The sequence below is a fragment of the Sciurus vulgaris genome (genome assembly GCF_902686455.1).
Source record: "Sciurus vulgaris genome assembly, chromosome: 1".
Lineage (NCBI taxonomy): Eukaryota > Metazoa > Chordata > Mammalia > Rodentia > Sciuridae > Sciurus > Sciurus vulgaris.
The window spans coordinates 190536703-190552441 of record NC_136461.1 but is presented as its reverse complement, the minus strand read 5'-3'; the positions used below and the strand labels follow the sequence as shown (position 1 = coordinate 190552441).

Below are 15739 nucleotides of genomic sequence, written 5' to 3'. Positions count from 1 at the left end.
AGTCTGGATGCGTACAGACTTCATGCGACTTGACAGTTCTGAAAGCTTATTTTCTCCGCAGCCTAAGTAGCCTAGGACCATGCAACAGAAGAAAGAGCAGTGATTGAATTTGAACCAATTCACTCGTGACTTGGGTGATCTTGCTCTCCCTAACCTCATACTCATGAAGCCCCTTCTTTACCCAGGCTGCCTGCGTCCCTGTGATGCTCAGCAATGGATGGGAGTTGCCATTCTCTGAAGTGATTAATTGGAACCAAGCTGCCGTCATAGGCGATGAGAGATTGTTATTACAGGTAAGGAAGGGGCTGTGGCCTTCAGCAGATCAGCAGGTTCTTGCTGCCCCCATCCAAACTTTCAAAGAAGATGAATCCAAAAGGTCAGCTCTATAAAAGAAATTTTATCAGCAGAAAATTACCTGTGTCACGGTGAATATGAAGTCATTTAATATGATATTGTTCATTTTCCAACACAAAATCTGTCCCATATGTTCTGAAAAGGAGAAATTTTAGGTAAAGAACTTGAGTTTCGATAGTAAGAAGTGGAGTCCCACCCCTTTCAGCCACCAGAGTTTTTAGAAATGATAACTCCCCTGCTCCTCCAGAGTGCTCTCCTCTGTTTCTACATTCAGCTTCAGATTAATTTTTAGAAAGAGAGCTCTATAGGATGGGTTCTTATACTTAGTGCCGTCATTACTCAGATGATTCAGTTGGTGGGTCTGCCCAAGTGTTCTCTTTTAAATGTTTATTTAAAGAGCAGCCCCTAAAAAGTCTGAACTGCTTAAGGAAGGTGGATGCAATACTCATAGAGAAGAAATCCAAGGGCAAGAATGGCCATCCAGCCTTCCTAAAGCCCCTTGTAAAGTATTATTTGAGATTCACTCTAAGTTACCATATTCTCTCCTCTGAAAATTATAGAATATTTTAATGCTTTTCTTTCATGATGTTGTATACTTTATCTTCAAATACCACATTATATGTAGAAAGATTATCTATAATAGCCCTGCTTTTTAGAAAGTGTTTGATATTCATAAAATTGGGTCTGTAACTCATTATTGATTCTAATTCTAGTGATACTGGCCAGGAGGCGGGTGAAGTCCAGCAGTCCTTTCCCTAAAGTAGCAGGTGAACTCTCTGTAACCCAGGGCCCTGGTTAAGCAAGCCTGGCCCACTACAGCTCCAAGTAGTCCTTTTTGTCTGGTTCTCAGGTCTGTGTCTTGTGGGCCTCTAGGACCTAAGAAACAAAACCAAGGGAGAATATGTGGCCTGGAAATGGCAGAATCTGTGTGTATTAGGAACAGCTCAAACTTGGCTTGTTAGGTGTTCGCTGAGAAAGGGTCTGAGGATTTTGTGAAAGGGCCACTTTTGTGGCAGCGATTCCCCATTATGATCCCATAAGGAATCCTTGCTTACATCCTGAAAGAATGGCTCTCCCTCACACACACAAGGAGCAGGTAGATGCTGAATCTTCTACTTCTGATAACCAAACAAGTGATAGATGTGTTCCTTTTCCATGTTTCCTTTTTCCTTCCTTTTTAAAAAAAGTACATGCTTATTAGAGGAAATTCAGGAAATAAAAAGACTTGAGCTGTAATTTCTCCATTTATATACCAAAGCTCCTGTGGATTCTCTGTGAACAGGTTTGGGAGTTCATCTTGGGGTTGGGGTGCCTTCTAGCACTAGTTGTGGCCATCCAGTTTTTGAACTTCACCCAAGTTCAAGGGCGTTTCACCTTATGAAGCAACTTTTTGGCTTGACTCTGAAGATCGTGCTTTCCGTCCCCATCCCCCGCCCGACTTGATGATGTTCTTCCTTCTCGTCTGCAGTCTGTCTTTGCACAGCTGCCTCCATATTGAACGGCGACTGTACTGTCATTAACAGTGGTTTTAAAGAGTTGGCACTGAGCCCAAATGTGTGCTCTGGGAAATGTTTTTGTTATGTTACAATTTTTCATTTCCTGTTTTAGAACAGCTCGGATGTTTTTATTTGCATATATTCTTGTCATCCTGTCATTGAGGGAGCTTACTGTGGCTTTCCTATATCTATTTTGGTAGATTCTATTAGTTTTGTTACCATACATGACCTTTTATTAAGACATTGAGTCTTCAAGTTCCAAAACAATCCGGCCAAATTGGAATTAATTTATCACTTTCCCATACCTGTCTCTTAGGACAGGCAGATTAATAACCAATAGCCAAATGCCATTAAAACTTGGAACTCTGTCTTTTTAATCAATTGGAATTGTCTTCCAGAGCCCTTTGCAGAGCGCTGTCAAACAGGTGTATCACATGCACAAACTGATAGGATACATGCACCAGGGCAGGAAGATGAAGTTGTGGCTATGTAAGAGAGGGGGATCCTTTTGTGGGGTGATCTGTGTGACTCCTCTCATTTCAGAGCCACGACAGGCTCAATTTTCTGGAGACCACCTGGCAATGACACCTTTAGGCATCTTTCCAATGGATTGGTTCCTCGCCATGATGCTAACCTATATGACTCAGAAAATGCCATTGACATTTAGAAGAGGGCACGATTATGAAAATTGAATAAGAAAATTATCTTTCTAATTTTCCTTTGGCGATCTAGGCAATTTTCCATGAGTAAATAAAAATAAATTTTCTTTGACTTACCAAGGATTCATGATATGAATGGTCTTTACTTCCTCCTAGGATATTTTATTTCCACTTGACCTTGAACTTTGAAGGCTGTTTACCTGCCAGTGCTGCTGCTTTATCCACTGTCCCATATTTTTTCAGTGTTATGAATTCGGATACACCCTTTGGGGCACAGATTTAGTGTCTAGTTTTGGACATTGCCAGAGCAAGTGTGCTTTGCCTTCTGTTCTTTCATTGCTTCTCTTAAGGAGAATCTTGAATCAAACAGTGTGCTACCACTTTCTTCTCCTCTTTTGGGAACTCAGTTATAGGCTTAGTCAAATGTCATGGGTAGCTTTCCTATTAATGTGCTAACAGAGCATTCCTCCTCAGCCCAGGCTCCCATGTCTGTCTGATTAGTCATGCATTAGGGAGGCAAGCATGCAGAAAGAGGTGAGCACAAAAGGGCAGTTGCTAATCACAAGGAATCTCCCCTAAGAACATAGACTCCATAAGTGAAATAGACCTTGAACTATAGGTGAAAATAGGAAGTGAGTCCAGAAAACTTGCCAGAAGCACAGGAAGTACTTTGTAGATAAACCCAAGCAGGTTCACATATAGATATTAAGCACTTGGCTAACTGAGAGAATCAGTGGTCCAGCTTAGAATAGCATCACCCTGATGTCAAATGATAATAGTAGCAATAAGCTGTATGGATTAATCTTCCCATGTTTTAGCAATCTGCTAAGCACTTACATAGTTCATTACAACTTTATGATGTTAGTTTACCCTATTTACCCTTTGAAAGACTACCTAACTTGTCCAAGGAAGCACAACTAGTAAATGATAGAATCCACAGTTCCCCATTGGTCTGTTTGACTTCTGTTCCCCTGTGCTTCACCACTAAGCAATACTGCTATTGAAAACAGTGATACCCCTGTGGTGACTTCAGGAAGTGATGTTTAGTTCAGCTCTTATGTGTTAAATAATTACTACATAAAAGCTACTCTCCTAGCCTTACAATGTGCAGCAGTATGGACAGGACATGGGACCTTCCTTCAAGTTTGTGTGACTTGGTAAGAGTAGTGTATGGCTAAATGTATATGGTGTTCGAGAGCACCAGTCATTTTGGAATATGAACTGGAGCCAGACAGAGTTAGAGAGTACAAAGGATCAAAAAGGGAGGGAGCAAGGATGGGTACTTAGAAGGGACTAACCTCATTTCAAGTTGGATGGGGAGACTCAGAAACATTCTCTAAAAAATTCTTTTGTAGATATTTACAGATGACAGATCTTACCAGTGCTTAGGGCTCTTTTCCCAAGGCCTTTGGCTTCTCCTCTGTACAATTTGGTTGTTTATGTGCAGGTCGGGGATTTCTGGGACTCCAAGAGGAAGAAATAGCAATGGTGACCATAGGAACACCCTAAGCAACTGATAAGCAGCTCCTTAATCTTAGGAACAAACTAACTTTCATGCATTAAAAGCCTTTGAGGCTGATTCCCTGAAGTGCTGCTTATAGCTGTCTTTTCTTGGGCACATTTCTACTCGAGGATTGCTGATTTTACTAGATCTGTGTACTAGAAGTTGAATGCTGGGAACAATTAAAATGTAACCCAGTTGGTTGTTTTGATCAAATGCATCTGTTTGTTTTACGATTCTAATTGCTGTGTGTTCACCTTACGTTACAGATTCCTTCTACAATCAGGTCTATTCATCAGGATAAAATCCTAGCACTTAGACAGCAGACACAATTCTTGTGGGAGGCTTATTTTTCTTCAGTTGAGAAGATTGTATTAACTACACTAGAGGTAAGTGAGACTGCTTGGCTCTTGATCTTGAATAATAGTCCTTTATTCACTTATATTCTGCTATTGGTAGTGTGTGGTTGGTTAAAGGAGCAAAGCCAAATTTTCTATACTTGGATATGTCAGTGACCTTTCTTTGATCTACTTTCCTTGCTCACGCAAACACCCTCATCCCTGACAAACGCCAAGAGCAAAAGCAACAGGGGGAGAAATTATGCTTTTTGACTCTGAGATTAACTCTGTCTTACATCATTTCAGGGATATGTGGGTAATGACTTCTTTCTGTCATTTACACTCAATGGCATCCTTTGAAGACCTATTTTTGGAGCCCATTTAGAAAAAACATTGTGACCAAGTAAAGGAAAATTCTCTATAACTCTAAAAATACAAGTGGTTTACTGGGCACCAGAGTCTCTGATGGCACTGAGACAGCAAAATTAATTCTCAGGACAAATCCACCAGCACCTATATTGCAAGGGTATGTTAAGAAGAAAATCAGGATTGCACCCATCTGGTGCAGAAGGTGTTAAACTTTATGAAAGCCAAAAATCTTTTAGGTAGATAGATGCCCATCTTCATGTTGTGCTTTTTTTTTTTTTTTTTTTTTTTTTTTTTTTTTTTTAAGGCAGTGCAGGGAAAGGAAAGGGAAGCATGCAGATGATAAAAAGCTTTGGAGTAGAGCAGAGAGCAGTGGCCTGAGGCTACACCTGAGCCATGCAAAGAGCTAAGAAAAGATTTAGGAAACTGCACGCTCATGAGTTATAGGCTTGCAGGAGGGAGGGTGGAGATCCCCTAGGGAGCTGCAGCACTAAGGTGACACTGAGGTGTTCAATATCACCATACTTTGGAAATATTTTCTTTGGAAATACTGCCTTTTAATTACTCCAGGAGCTAATGCAGTTTGGAGCACACACTGAGAAGTCTGAGTTACACCAAGGAAACCAAGTCACGCTGTTTGGTCCACATGACAGTTTTCTTACCATCGCTTGTGTTGCAGTCAGTTCTGGTCATGGTGCGCTGGACATTTGTCCGCCCCCAGCTTTACTGCAGCTCCCGCTGCCACCCTGAGGCAAGCTGCCCCCAGTGTCCTCTCATGCATGGTGTACATTGTTTTCATGCTGGAAGTAGGTGAAAAAGGTCGTTCGGGATCCGGTCTCATCCCCAGGAAGGCAGCTGGGACACAGTGGCTGCCAGGTGCTTCCTTATTGCAAGGAAATTTTCTTATTCCTCCACAAGTACTCTCCTTAGTTAAAATGGAGTTTTCATTTCTGTTCATAGCAGCAGATTTGAATATTTAACAGAGTCTTCCTTTTTCTTCAGTCCTGTTGTCCATCCAAAATCCTTCCTAGGCCCTTCTTTAACAAAGATGGATGTTACCTTTCTTTCTTTTCCTTTTGGAGTAGATAATGCATTTATCAAAGAAAGCATGTGTTTATTTTAGAAAGCAGGAGAAAATCCTTGAAGCGTTTAAAAAATATATAAAACTACTATCAGTATACTATAGATTCCCACGAACACATATACATTAGCATTTTTATACACATTTCAATTTGTTGCGATTTTTTATTTAAAACTGTCTACACTTGGATTATAACCTGTTTTTTTCTGCATAATGACATATCATTAATATTTTCTCATGTCATTAGATTTTTAATTATTTAATTATTTTTCAAAATTATTATGATTACTGTCTAATATTTCATTCATAGTATCATTCAATATATTTGCAGGGTTTGGTATGTGGGATTGAACTCAGGGACATCCTACCACTGGCTACATCACCAGCCCTTTTTCTTTTTTCCTTTGGAGATGGGGTCCTGCTAAGTTATCTAGGCTGGTCTTGAACTTGTGATCCTCCTGCCACAGTGTCCTCAGGTGCTGAGATTATAGGCATGCACCGTAGCACATGGCCTGATATCACTTAAGTTTAAAAATTAATTCCCAATTGGGGTACATTATAATTGTCTCTGGTTTTTCATCATTATACCCATCATCAAAACAAACAACCTCAAAGCTAACTGGTTGCACAAAGTCAAGATCACATCCTTTGGATAAATCCCTTTAATTCCATATCCTGGTTCAGAGAATATGCCAGATGTTAAGATTTCTAATGTGACTTGTCAGTTTCTCTGCAGTAAAACTTCACTGATTTAAACTCCCTCTGGCTTATTTTTGTTATTGTGTTTTTCCCCCCTTTCACTACTAATGGACATTATATCTTTTAAAATAATAAATAATTTCCTTAATTTCTATTTCTGAGGATATTAGTAAAAAAAAAAAAAGACTTCATTTATTTCTTGCTCAGGCAACTCACAAAGAAAAAAATTGCCATGATGTTGTTACATTTTTCCTTATTAATTTTTGCTATAACTGTTCCCCATACCTTGGGGAACCCAAGGCCTGGAATGTGATAGGCAACAACTCTACCACAGAGCTACATCTCCAGCCTTTAATTTTTAAGAGCTCATTAATATTAATTAACACTTTGTTTCTTCTGTTGTACGTTTCCCCCAGTTTATGGCTTGCTTTTCTCTTTTGCTTATGATTAGGCAATATTTTCATCTGTACCTTCTCCATTTGCTACTTTTTAGAATGGGTATTTTGACCTATAGTTTTATTTCTTTTGTGCATAGATATGTAAGAATTTATTTAGAGACGAATCTCATTATGTTGCCCATTTGGGCCTCAAACTCTTGATCTTTCTATCACAGCCTCGTCAGTATCAGGTATTACAGGTATGCAGGACAATGCCAGATTTATTTCGTATGTGTGTACACACACACAAAGATATTTTTCTAATTCATTTATGGTTAATTGTTTACCTTTAGCTAATTAACTATTTAATCCAGTTTGCTTTTATGTACTATCTTTTAAAAGACCTAACATTTTTCTTTCCTTTCTCTCTCTCTCTCTCTCTCTCTCTCTCTCTCTCTCTTTTTTCTTTTTTTGCAGTGCTGGGGATTGAACCCAGGGCCTTGTGCTTATAAGGCAAGCACTCTACCAATGAGCTATATCCTCAGCCCCTTCCTTTATCTTTTTAATTAATAAATTTTTGTCTAGTTTTCCCAGTGTATTCCTTAAGTTGTTCTTTCCTTGGTGTTTTCACACACCACTTTTATGCATCTTTCGTTGTGTTTCTGGCCTTTGTATTCTGCCCTGTTAGTGTCGACCTTTAATATGCCCAGATCACATTTGTTTCACCCTAACATGCCACCCTAGGGTAAACCTATTTACTTAACCAGTCTGCTATTGTTTACTATGGATATTGTTTCTAATTATTTATTTTTTAATAGGTAACTGTCTTTATCAAGCAATGACTTTCTGCATGTGTTTTCAATTACATCTCTGTCTATTTCTTTAGGATGGGGTCCCTAAAGTAAGATTATTGGGCCAAAGAGTCTAAGTGTTTCAAAGGCTCAGTTTATTTTGCCAAATTACTCTACAAAAAAGATTGTTTCAGTCTAATCCCTCAGAGGCTTTCTGGGAAAGACCCTCTCTTGCTATGTTCCAATCAGCCTTAAAGCACACACACACACACTTTGCTAATTTGCCATTTGAAAGATGGTGGCTCATTTGTTATATTTCTTTAGAATTTGGCCTTTCGTGGATCTGTTTCCTTGTCTCTGAAGTTAATGCTCCCTTATCCTTTAATAACAGTTGGATGTGTTCTTTTCATCTGAAAACAACATAAAGTCCAGCCATTTTCATCTGTAAGCCCAGAAGGGCTTCTTCCTTTGAATTTAAACTGTGCAGCTTTCAGCAACACACTTATTTTTTAAAACTTTAAAAATCACATACTTCATTCAGATTTATAGCGGCTGTCAAATCTCTTTATATTGCTCCAAGATTGGATTGTAATGATTTGACCTGTCTACCAAATTACATAGAGAAACCACTCACCTTCCCATCTTAATTCAGAACTTCAATTACCCCCAGAATTCAGGATAAATAGAAAGGCAGGGAAAGTAGCAGAATGACATCCCCACACACTCAGACAAATAAACAAAGCCAATGTGTTAATAAGAAGATTTAAGTATTGTATATAAAAAAATGCATGCTTTGGATGCTATAAATCAGTTGCTCAGTGCTAGAGCTCCTCAGGCATGGGAATAATCACAGTTAACTTTAGGCAGCAGAGATGTGAGGATTCTTGGCTCAGGATGTTATGTTTGGACTTGAACTCCCAGGCCTTCTTCCTTACTGTATTCCAGGCCATGAAAATGGAATTACTGCATCTTTGGAGAATATGAGCCTTAGAATTGTATGTGATGCTCAGACACAATTGAAAACCATATTCTTCTCTCCAAATCCAGGGTCAAGGCACTAGAATATTTCATTGTGAAGTACTCTGTCATATGTGGAATTCTGTTGGTTTTTCCAGTCTGAGTGAAATTTTCTTGCCCTGTCTCTTGGAATTAAGGAGCTATTTAATCAGTGCTAAGCTTTTTGGAGCTATGTATATTTTGTGCACATTGAGAAGTAATGTTAGGGCCAATGGTAAATTACTGCAAAGACAGTATTCCTTCATGGAATCTGTTGTTTGTCAGAAAGAACATTGCCCAATTACCTGGCACTGACGATTAAACCATAGGTGCTCAGTCAGAATCAAGATGAGCAAAAGAAAAGTGCATGAGATTATAATGATATATGAAAACAGCTAATAGTAATTTGGAAAGCACTGTTTATGGGAGATTTATGAGGTTTTCTCTATTTCAGTTATCAGATTATGCATAGACAAACCATATGCACTGTTGATCTTTTTATGTCAATAAGGTGGTGTATGGTGGCACTGTATATTTGGCAACATTGCTTTGGTTAAAAGATCAAATCAGGGCCACATAGAATGACTATAACCTATAACCAATTGTCTATTATTTTGAAATGGAAGATGGCACATGAAAAAGAAAAATAAGGAGCCTGTCTTCCTTCTATTTAAATTGATAAGAAATGTTATCTTTATTGCAATTAAAAAAAAAAAAGAATTATTATCTTTATTGAGGGTGCCATTTTGGACCATAACAAAAATATTCTTCTATTATGTGTGTGTGTTTGTGGGTATGTGACTATTGATTTTCTTTATAGCCAAAGAAGTGTTCAAATTTGAAGTCTTTTACAACAATAAAGCATAAACACTAGGTGCCATGGAAGGATTCCGGGATTTGTCCGGTGTAGTGATAGGGAGAATGGGATATTAGGAGAGGGAAAATGATCTTTCTATTTGACAAAGTGAGATCCATACTCTTTCAAACTTCTGCCAAATCAAGTTGATATAAACCTTTTAGAAATATGCTTGTCAGTACATGTGATTGGCCTTGATAGCATTCATACTCTTTACTGAATTCCTAATGAATCAGTTCTAAATATGGAGAAAAAATGCACTCATAGATATGTTCATTGCTTTGCATGGAAAAATTGCCCTATTGTTGGTCATTTAGGATAAGTAAACCAAGAATATGCTATGGGAAATATCCATATAGATAATAGCTATTATAGCTGTGCGCAAATAGGAAAAAAAAAAACAAAACTATACCTAGAAAATGAACACAGGGACAAGAATTCCTTTTGGTGGCAAAAATCAAGGCTTAAGTATAAGCACTTAGGCAGCTATTCTTAAATCCTGGGGGTTGTTATAATTAATGTGATACTTGATTGTTTTATTACAAATGAGGAAAGTGAGAAGAAAAGACAGCAAATTGCTTGGCCAAGGTTAAATTCAACATTTGCTATTGCTCTCATACCTGTACTGGTATTTTCTTGTCTGGATCCATTTGAAAAGAGTATAAAATGCTTATTAGTATTTCAAAAGAGTACTATAACTGATTATCATGTCCTAGAAGTTGAAAAGATGAAACGTTTGTGATACCAAACCAAAGAGATAATGACAATGAAAAGCGTACCATCCAGGGACCTGGAGAGAAGGTGCATCTCTGACATCTCTGAGTTTCATGTCTTCTGGGGGTTGGTTGGATTTACAATGCTATCTGTTGACAATTCATTCTGTATCTTAATATCCAAACTATTCTAAGGGACCACACACTGGAAAGCCAAACAAAACAAACAAGCAAACAAACAACCCAGGATCTAAATGAAAAACTACAAAGGAAAATAAGTTAGATGGTGTGAATTTGGAAGATATAAATAATGAAAAAATGTAATAAGTGTGGTACAGAGTGAAGTTGCTAATCATGTGAAAACCCTTCACATCCATGTCAGTTTTCTCACAATTAATACTTAGAAAACAGCATTATAACCCACCCCTCTTGTACTACGGGGAATAAACATCAGTATTTTAGCTAGGTTCCTAAAATCTCCACCAATTCAGAAACCTCTACCCAGCCATATGAGATCAGCAGTTTTGATCTTAAAGATAAAGTGCAGAAATCATTAAACCAAGTTATTTTGCACTCCTTTAAATTTCCTCCCTGCTTCATTCCATCTCTCTCATTAGGGAAATAAATATGATAAAGTTTGTAAAGATAAATGTAGCCCATCTTATTACTTGTTGAGTCACCATGTGGGATGAGACAAAGATGTTAATAACTTAGCAAATAATAAAACTCCATTTAAAATGATTTGTGCCTAAAGTCACATTGCATCTGGAAAATGGTGACGTAGATCCTCTATCTCTCCTAAGACTCAAGTTGGGATTTTATTCTGTTTTTATGTTTACATATTAACTTATTTATGTTGGTGCTGAGGTTTAAACTGAGGGCCTCATGCATACTAGGCACACACTCTCCCACTGAAACTATACCTCCAGTCCCAGGATTTCTAGGTACAACGAACAAATAAAAAATCCTGGAAACATAAAATTCTGTATCAAGTTCATTATTTGCCAAATCCTATCTTAAGGAGTGGATGGTATAATTATAAGAGTTTGAAAGTCCTGAAGTGGACTGATCACATTCTACTGACAAATGATTTGGGATTGAAAAACATTTGACTCTAAATGTAGAGTTTAATGGTCCGCAAGGTCCCCAAATCCAAAAAAACTAAGGAACTAACTTGACTATTATCAGTCTTAATATGTCATGTTGCTTGTCCTACTATAAAGGATGTTTTGAACGATTGTTAATTGGCTACTTTTAGAGGTTGTGAATTAGGAAAATTTCTGCTCATCAGTACCCAAAGTTCTACAATTGACTTTGGAAGGAAAATGAAATATGACAAGCAAATATATCTACCTCCCAAATAAAGGGAACTGATCCAAATCTCAGCAGCCTAGAGGTGTCTTGCCTTCCATATGCTTTCAGTCCAGTCTCTCCATGGTCCACATTGACATCTATGTGCACTGAGAACAGATCTTGCTGACATGGTTCTGGATCCATGCCAGATGCCCTACCATCAAGAATAGGTTGACTGTATGTCAAAATGAGCATTGTCCCATCCATAGAAAGACAAGATGGAATTGGTGGTTAAACCGAAGTTTAATTAGGATATTTGCGAAGCCATAATTCATCTCTTTTTCCCACTATTTTCCATTGCCTGCCACTTCTCTTTGTCTTGCAGACGTTTTTATCAATGAGAATTGCGGTGGGGTCAATACTTTGAATGCCATCATCCCTCAAATGTGGATGAAAAAGATTGTGACCAAATATCAGGCTCTTGTCCTCATCATGTGCAATGTTTTTGTTTTTTTAGATTATTCAGGACAGAATATTCAAGCACATATCACGTAACAGTTTAATATGGAACAAACATCCTGGAGGACTGTTCGTACTACCACAGTATTCATCTTATCTGGGAGATTTTCCTTACTACTATGCTAATTTAGGTAAGTGCATTCCTTCCGGACAGCTGTCTTTGCTTACCCTCAAGGTGTGACCCAGAACTACAGCCCCTTGATTCTTCTGTTCTATAGTGGGGTCTTCCCAACAGCCTGCATTACAGACTGCCTTCTGTGCCCTGGATAAGTGGCATATCAAGGTCAAGAATCATAAATCTAGTAGAGCACTGTACCCTTTCTCATCTGAGAAGCTACTCTTTATATTTAATAGAGTTATTTCTTATTGAAATAAGAGATCCCCGAATTATGGATCATTTTGAATGTAACAATGAGTTAGCTATAAATTTAGGTCTCTTCATACATAAATAGTAGTTAGAAGAGCTCTTCCTGATTTTTCCCCACAATCTCTATCTATACCAAAGAAAAACTGAATTAATAAATAACTAGGAATATATGAGAAATAACTAGGAATATATGACAAGGGCACATTTATTGATTCTTTTAACATTTATGGTGCTCCTCTTATGTGCTATGCTAATGCAATGCTAAGTGCATGGAATAAAAGGTCAAATAAAATACCGTCTCTGCTCTCAAGCAGCGTGTAATCTAATCACATTGGGAAAGGGAGAGGACGGGGGAAAGCTCCACAATAGGCCACTCTTATTGCCATAGACGTTACGTGGTTGGAGCCCCGGTGGCTTTCATGGTACTGGAGCCTCGGACATTTCCCTTTAGTTACAGTTCCAAACTGGAGAACCCCTAAGATAATAGAGCATTTTGCAGGTTGCTGTGGCAAAAAGACTCAAGAGTTTTCACTCTACGCTTTTATTTTCCAAACAATCTCACCATTTTTAACTTACATGTTTAATATGAAACCACTAATATGAAACATAAAGAAATCCATGACCTGAAGTACCCATCAGTGAGTGGCGCAGAACTCTTGAATCCAAACCAAACATGTTATGGGGACCATATCAAATTCAGGGAACTGTCCAGATTGAGCAATACATTTAGAATTTAATAACTGTCCAATGAAGGCAGCAGTTTAGAATTTCCATGTCATTTCTAATGAGGTTTTGTGGTCTTCACTGAATTAGCACATAAGAAGTTTGTCAAGTATGCTTCTTAAATTATTATAGGAAAATCTAAAACCAGCAACTTGTTCCTTGATCATATTTTTCTTTCTTGAATGTGTACCTAGGTAGTGGGACTGACAGCTTCTTTCTACCATACGATTAAAGTGATCATCAGATGATATCATTTTCTCTACAAAACCTTCACATAATCCTTTAACATATATAGTCTGATTCTAACCTTGATCCCTTCAATATCAAAGCTTTACTCCAGTGTCCCTGTGCTCTCTTGTTCTCATTTAAGCTACCAAAGTGCCAAATTAGTGACTCCAAACTAATGAAGTTTTAAAAGGTTCTTAACCTAGTTCTAACATTTTAGTGGGTTCTTATGGGAAGACGCGCCAGGAGGAGCCGTCTCACTGCTTTCTCTTTGGTGGTAGTGGTTGTGCTGCATATTTATGATCCTTCTCTACCTAGGGCTTCAGAGCATGCAGTGTGTAGAAGTCAGCATCACATACTTTTGGTGTCAGCCATGTTACTGCTACAGAGAGAAAAGATTCTTGGGAGCTTCCTTTCCAAAATAACGATGCTAGCGGTAGGGGCAGTGGGGATAACAGCTAACTCGTATTGAACACATATTATTTCTAAGTCCTATTCTAATTGCTTCACGTGCATTAACTTATTGAATCCTCACGGTTACCCGAAGTTTGGTGCTGTTACTCATAGTCCCATTTCATAGCTCTGGGAACACAGAGAGTTAAATCATTTTCCAAGGTCCCACCACTGAGTGGTAGAACTTAGATGCAAGCCTAGATAGGCAGGTTCTGGATCTGTTCTTTTAACCTTTCCCACTTGCTCGTTAATATTTGAAATACCATTAATCAGGCAAAAATTCTCAGTTGCATAATTAAGAACATGCAAACACCCTGGGAGAGAGGGCACACATATGTAAATCCCTATTGAGATATAAGTAAACTGGAGGAGACGCTCGCTTGAGAACATGAGTGGTGTGTGCATGTGTGTGTGTGTGTATGTGTGTGTGTTTAGACATTGTCTACTAAGAAACTGAAGACAGATGCAAGAAGCATCCCCAAGGGAGGGAGGGGGTACCAGAGGAAGAACCTGGAGATGGGCATTCATCTGTAATGTACTGAGGTCTCGAGACTGAGGCAATAGTTAAGTAGCAGCTTGTCACCTGTTTCTGTTCTGTCAGAACTTAAGAGGCAAAGGAAAAATATGCTAGAAGGAACATTAGCTCCGAGGTGAAGCAGTAGAGCAAGAAGGAGTCATTTTCTCAGTCTTGTTCATCAGTGCTCCATTAGGCTCCTCTTGGCTTTCCTTTGCAGGTTTAAAGCCCCCCTCCAAATTCACTGCAGTCATCCATGCGGTGACACCCCTGGTCTCTCAGTCCCAGCCAGTGTTGAAGCTTCTCGTGGCTGCAGCCAAGTCTCAGTACTGTGCCCAGGTAAGTGCACCTGCGCTCTTGAGCTCAGCAGATCAGACTCCTCCTGGCTCTCAGCTGTTAGGCACTTGGCTCGGGGCTCATGTAGCATCAGATCCTCTACTCTCTTTCCATGTGCCAAGGCCCATTACTTTGTTTTCATCAATCCGAAGGTTCTTGGAAGTAAAATCTGGCACAGGTAGGGGTGAGTTACAGAAAGACCTTTGCATTATTGTAGATGTACACACACATTCCAACACACACATACCCATTTCTATGTATAAGCATGTTATCTTGTTTTTTAAGTATCAAGATGATAAAGTAACATCAGAAAGCTCCCTGGAGCACCCAGACACCTAAAATTCAATAGAAGAAAACAGACTTGTTGGGGTCAGAAGGCACCAACTTTTCTTTTACAGCCTTGTCTATAAAATTGGGAGCAGAAAATTGTGTCCATGGTAAGAGCATTTTTCAAGTCAGTATTGCACTTATACTCTTATCAGTGGTTTTTCTAATTTGTGAATTAGTATATGTAAGAAGGTTTATAAATGTGGAAAAGAATCAAATCATGTTGAAGCACCATGTTTTTTGAACTAAATGTCTTTATTGAAAATTATAAAGTCACATAAAAATTCAGCAATCATTCTGGAGACTCCAAAACATGAGCTCATCCTAGTTCAATCTTGAATTCTTTTATTTCTCCCACATTGCCTGGCGTATGTGCAAGTGTACAGCAGATGTTCAGATGTTTAGTATACATTTTATTTAACTTGATCAGAGTTGATCCCACTCATCATCGTAAGATATCAGAATTTAGGAAACTACTTTATTAAGCTCCAGTAACCTTGAAATTACTTCTTTTCTTCTAGCCCCCAGTCTTATTTTTTTAGGTTATTTTTTCTGTCCCTCTCTCTGGTTGTTGAAGTGATGAGATTCTGAGAGTTGGGTGGAAATCATCTCACTTTGGATTTCAGTTTGGTGTCGTCCCTTCTGTCTGACTGGACACTCCAGCTTCCCTGTGGCTCTGTCTGTCCACCAGAAGAGCCTGTGGGTCGGAGACCTGCGTTAGATGTACTGAAACCAGCTGTCTAATGGTCTGTTTC

The 15739-nt window shown here is 38.6% G+C and overlaps 1 protein-coding gene across 1 annotated transcript in view; it reads left to right on the top strand.

Moving 5' to 3' along the window:
* The window catches only part of EXT1 (exostosin glycosyltransferase 1), a gene marked incomplete at its 5' end in the record, with an annotated part of 262109 nt that overhangs the window by 229964 nt on the left and 16406 nt on the right, over positions 1-15739 (top strand). The window contains 4 exons of the mRNA XM_079141180.1: positions 186-293; positions 4280-4399; positions 12038-12170; positions 14542-14660. Coding sequence (XP_078997306.1) covers positions 186-293; positions 4280-4399; positions 12038-12170; positions 14542-14660 — 480 coding nt within the window. The remainder of the gene's footprint in view (positions 1-185; positions 294-4279; positions 4400-12037; positions 12171-14541; positions 14661-15739) is intronic.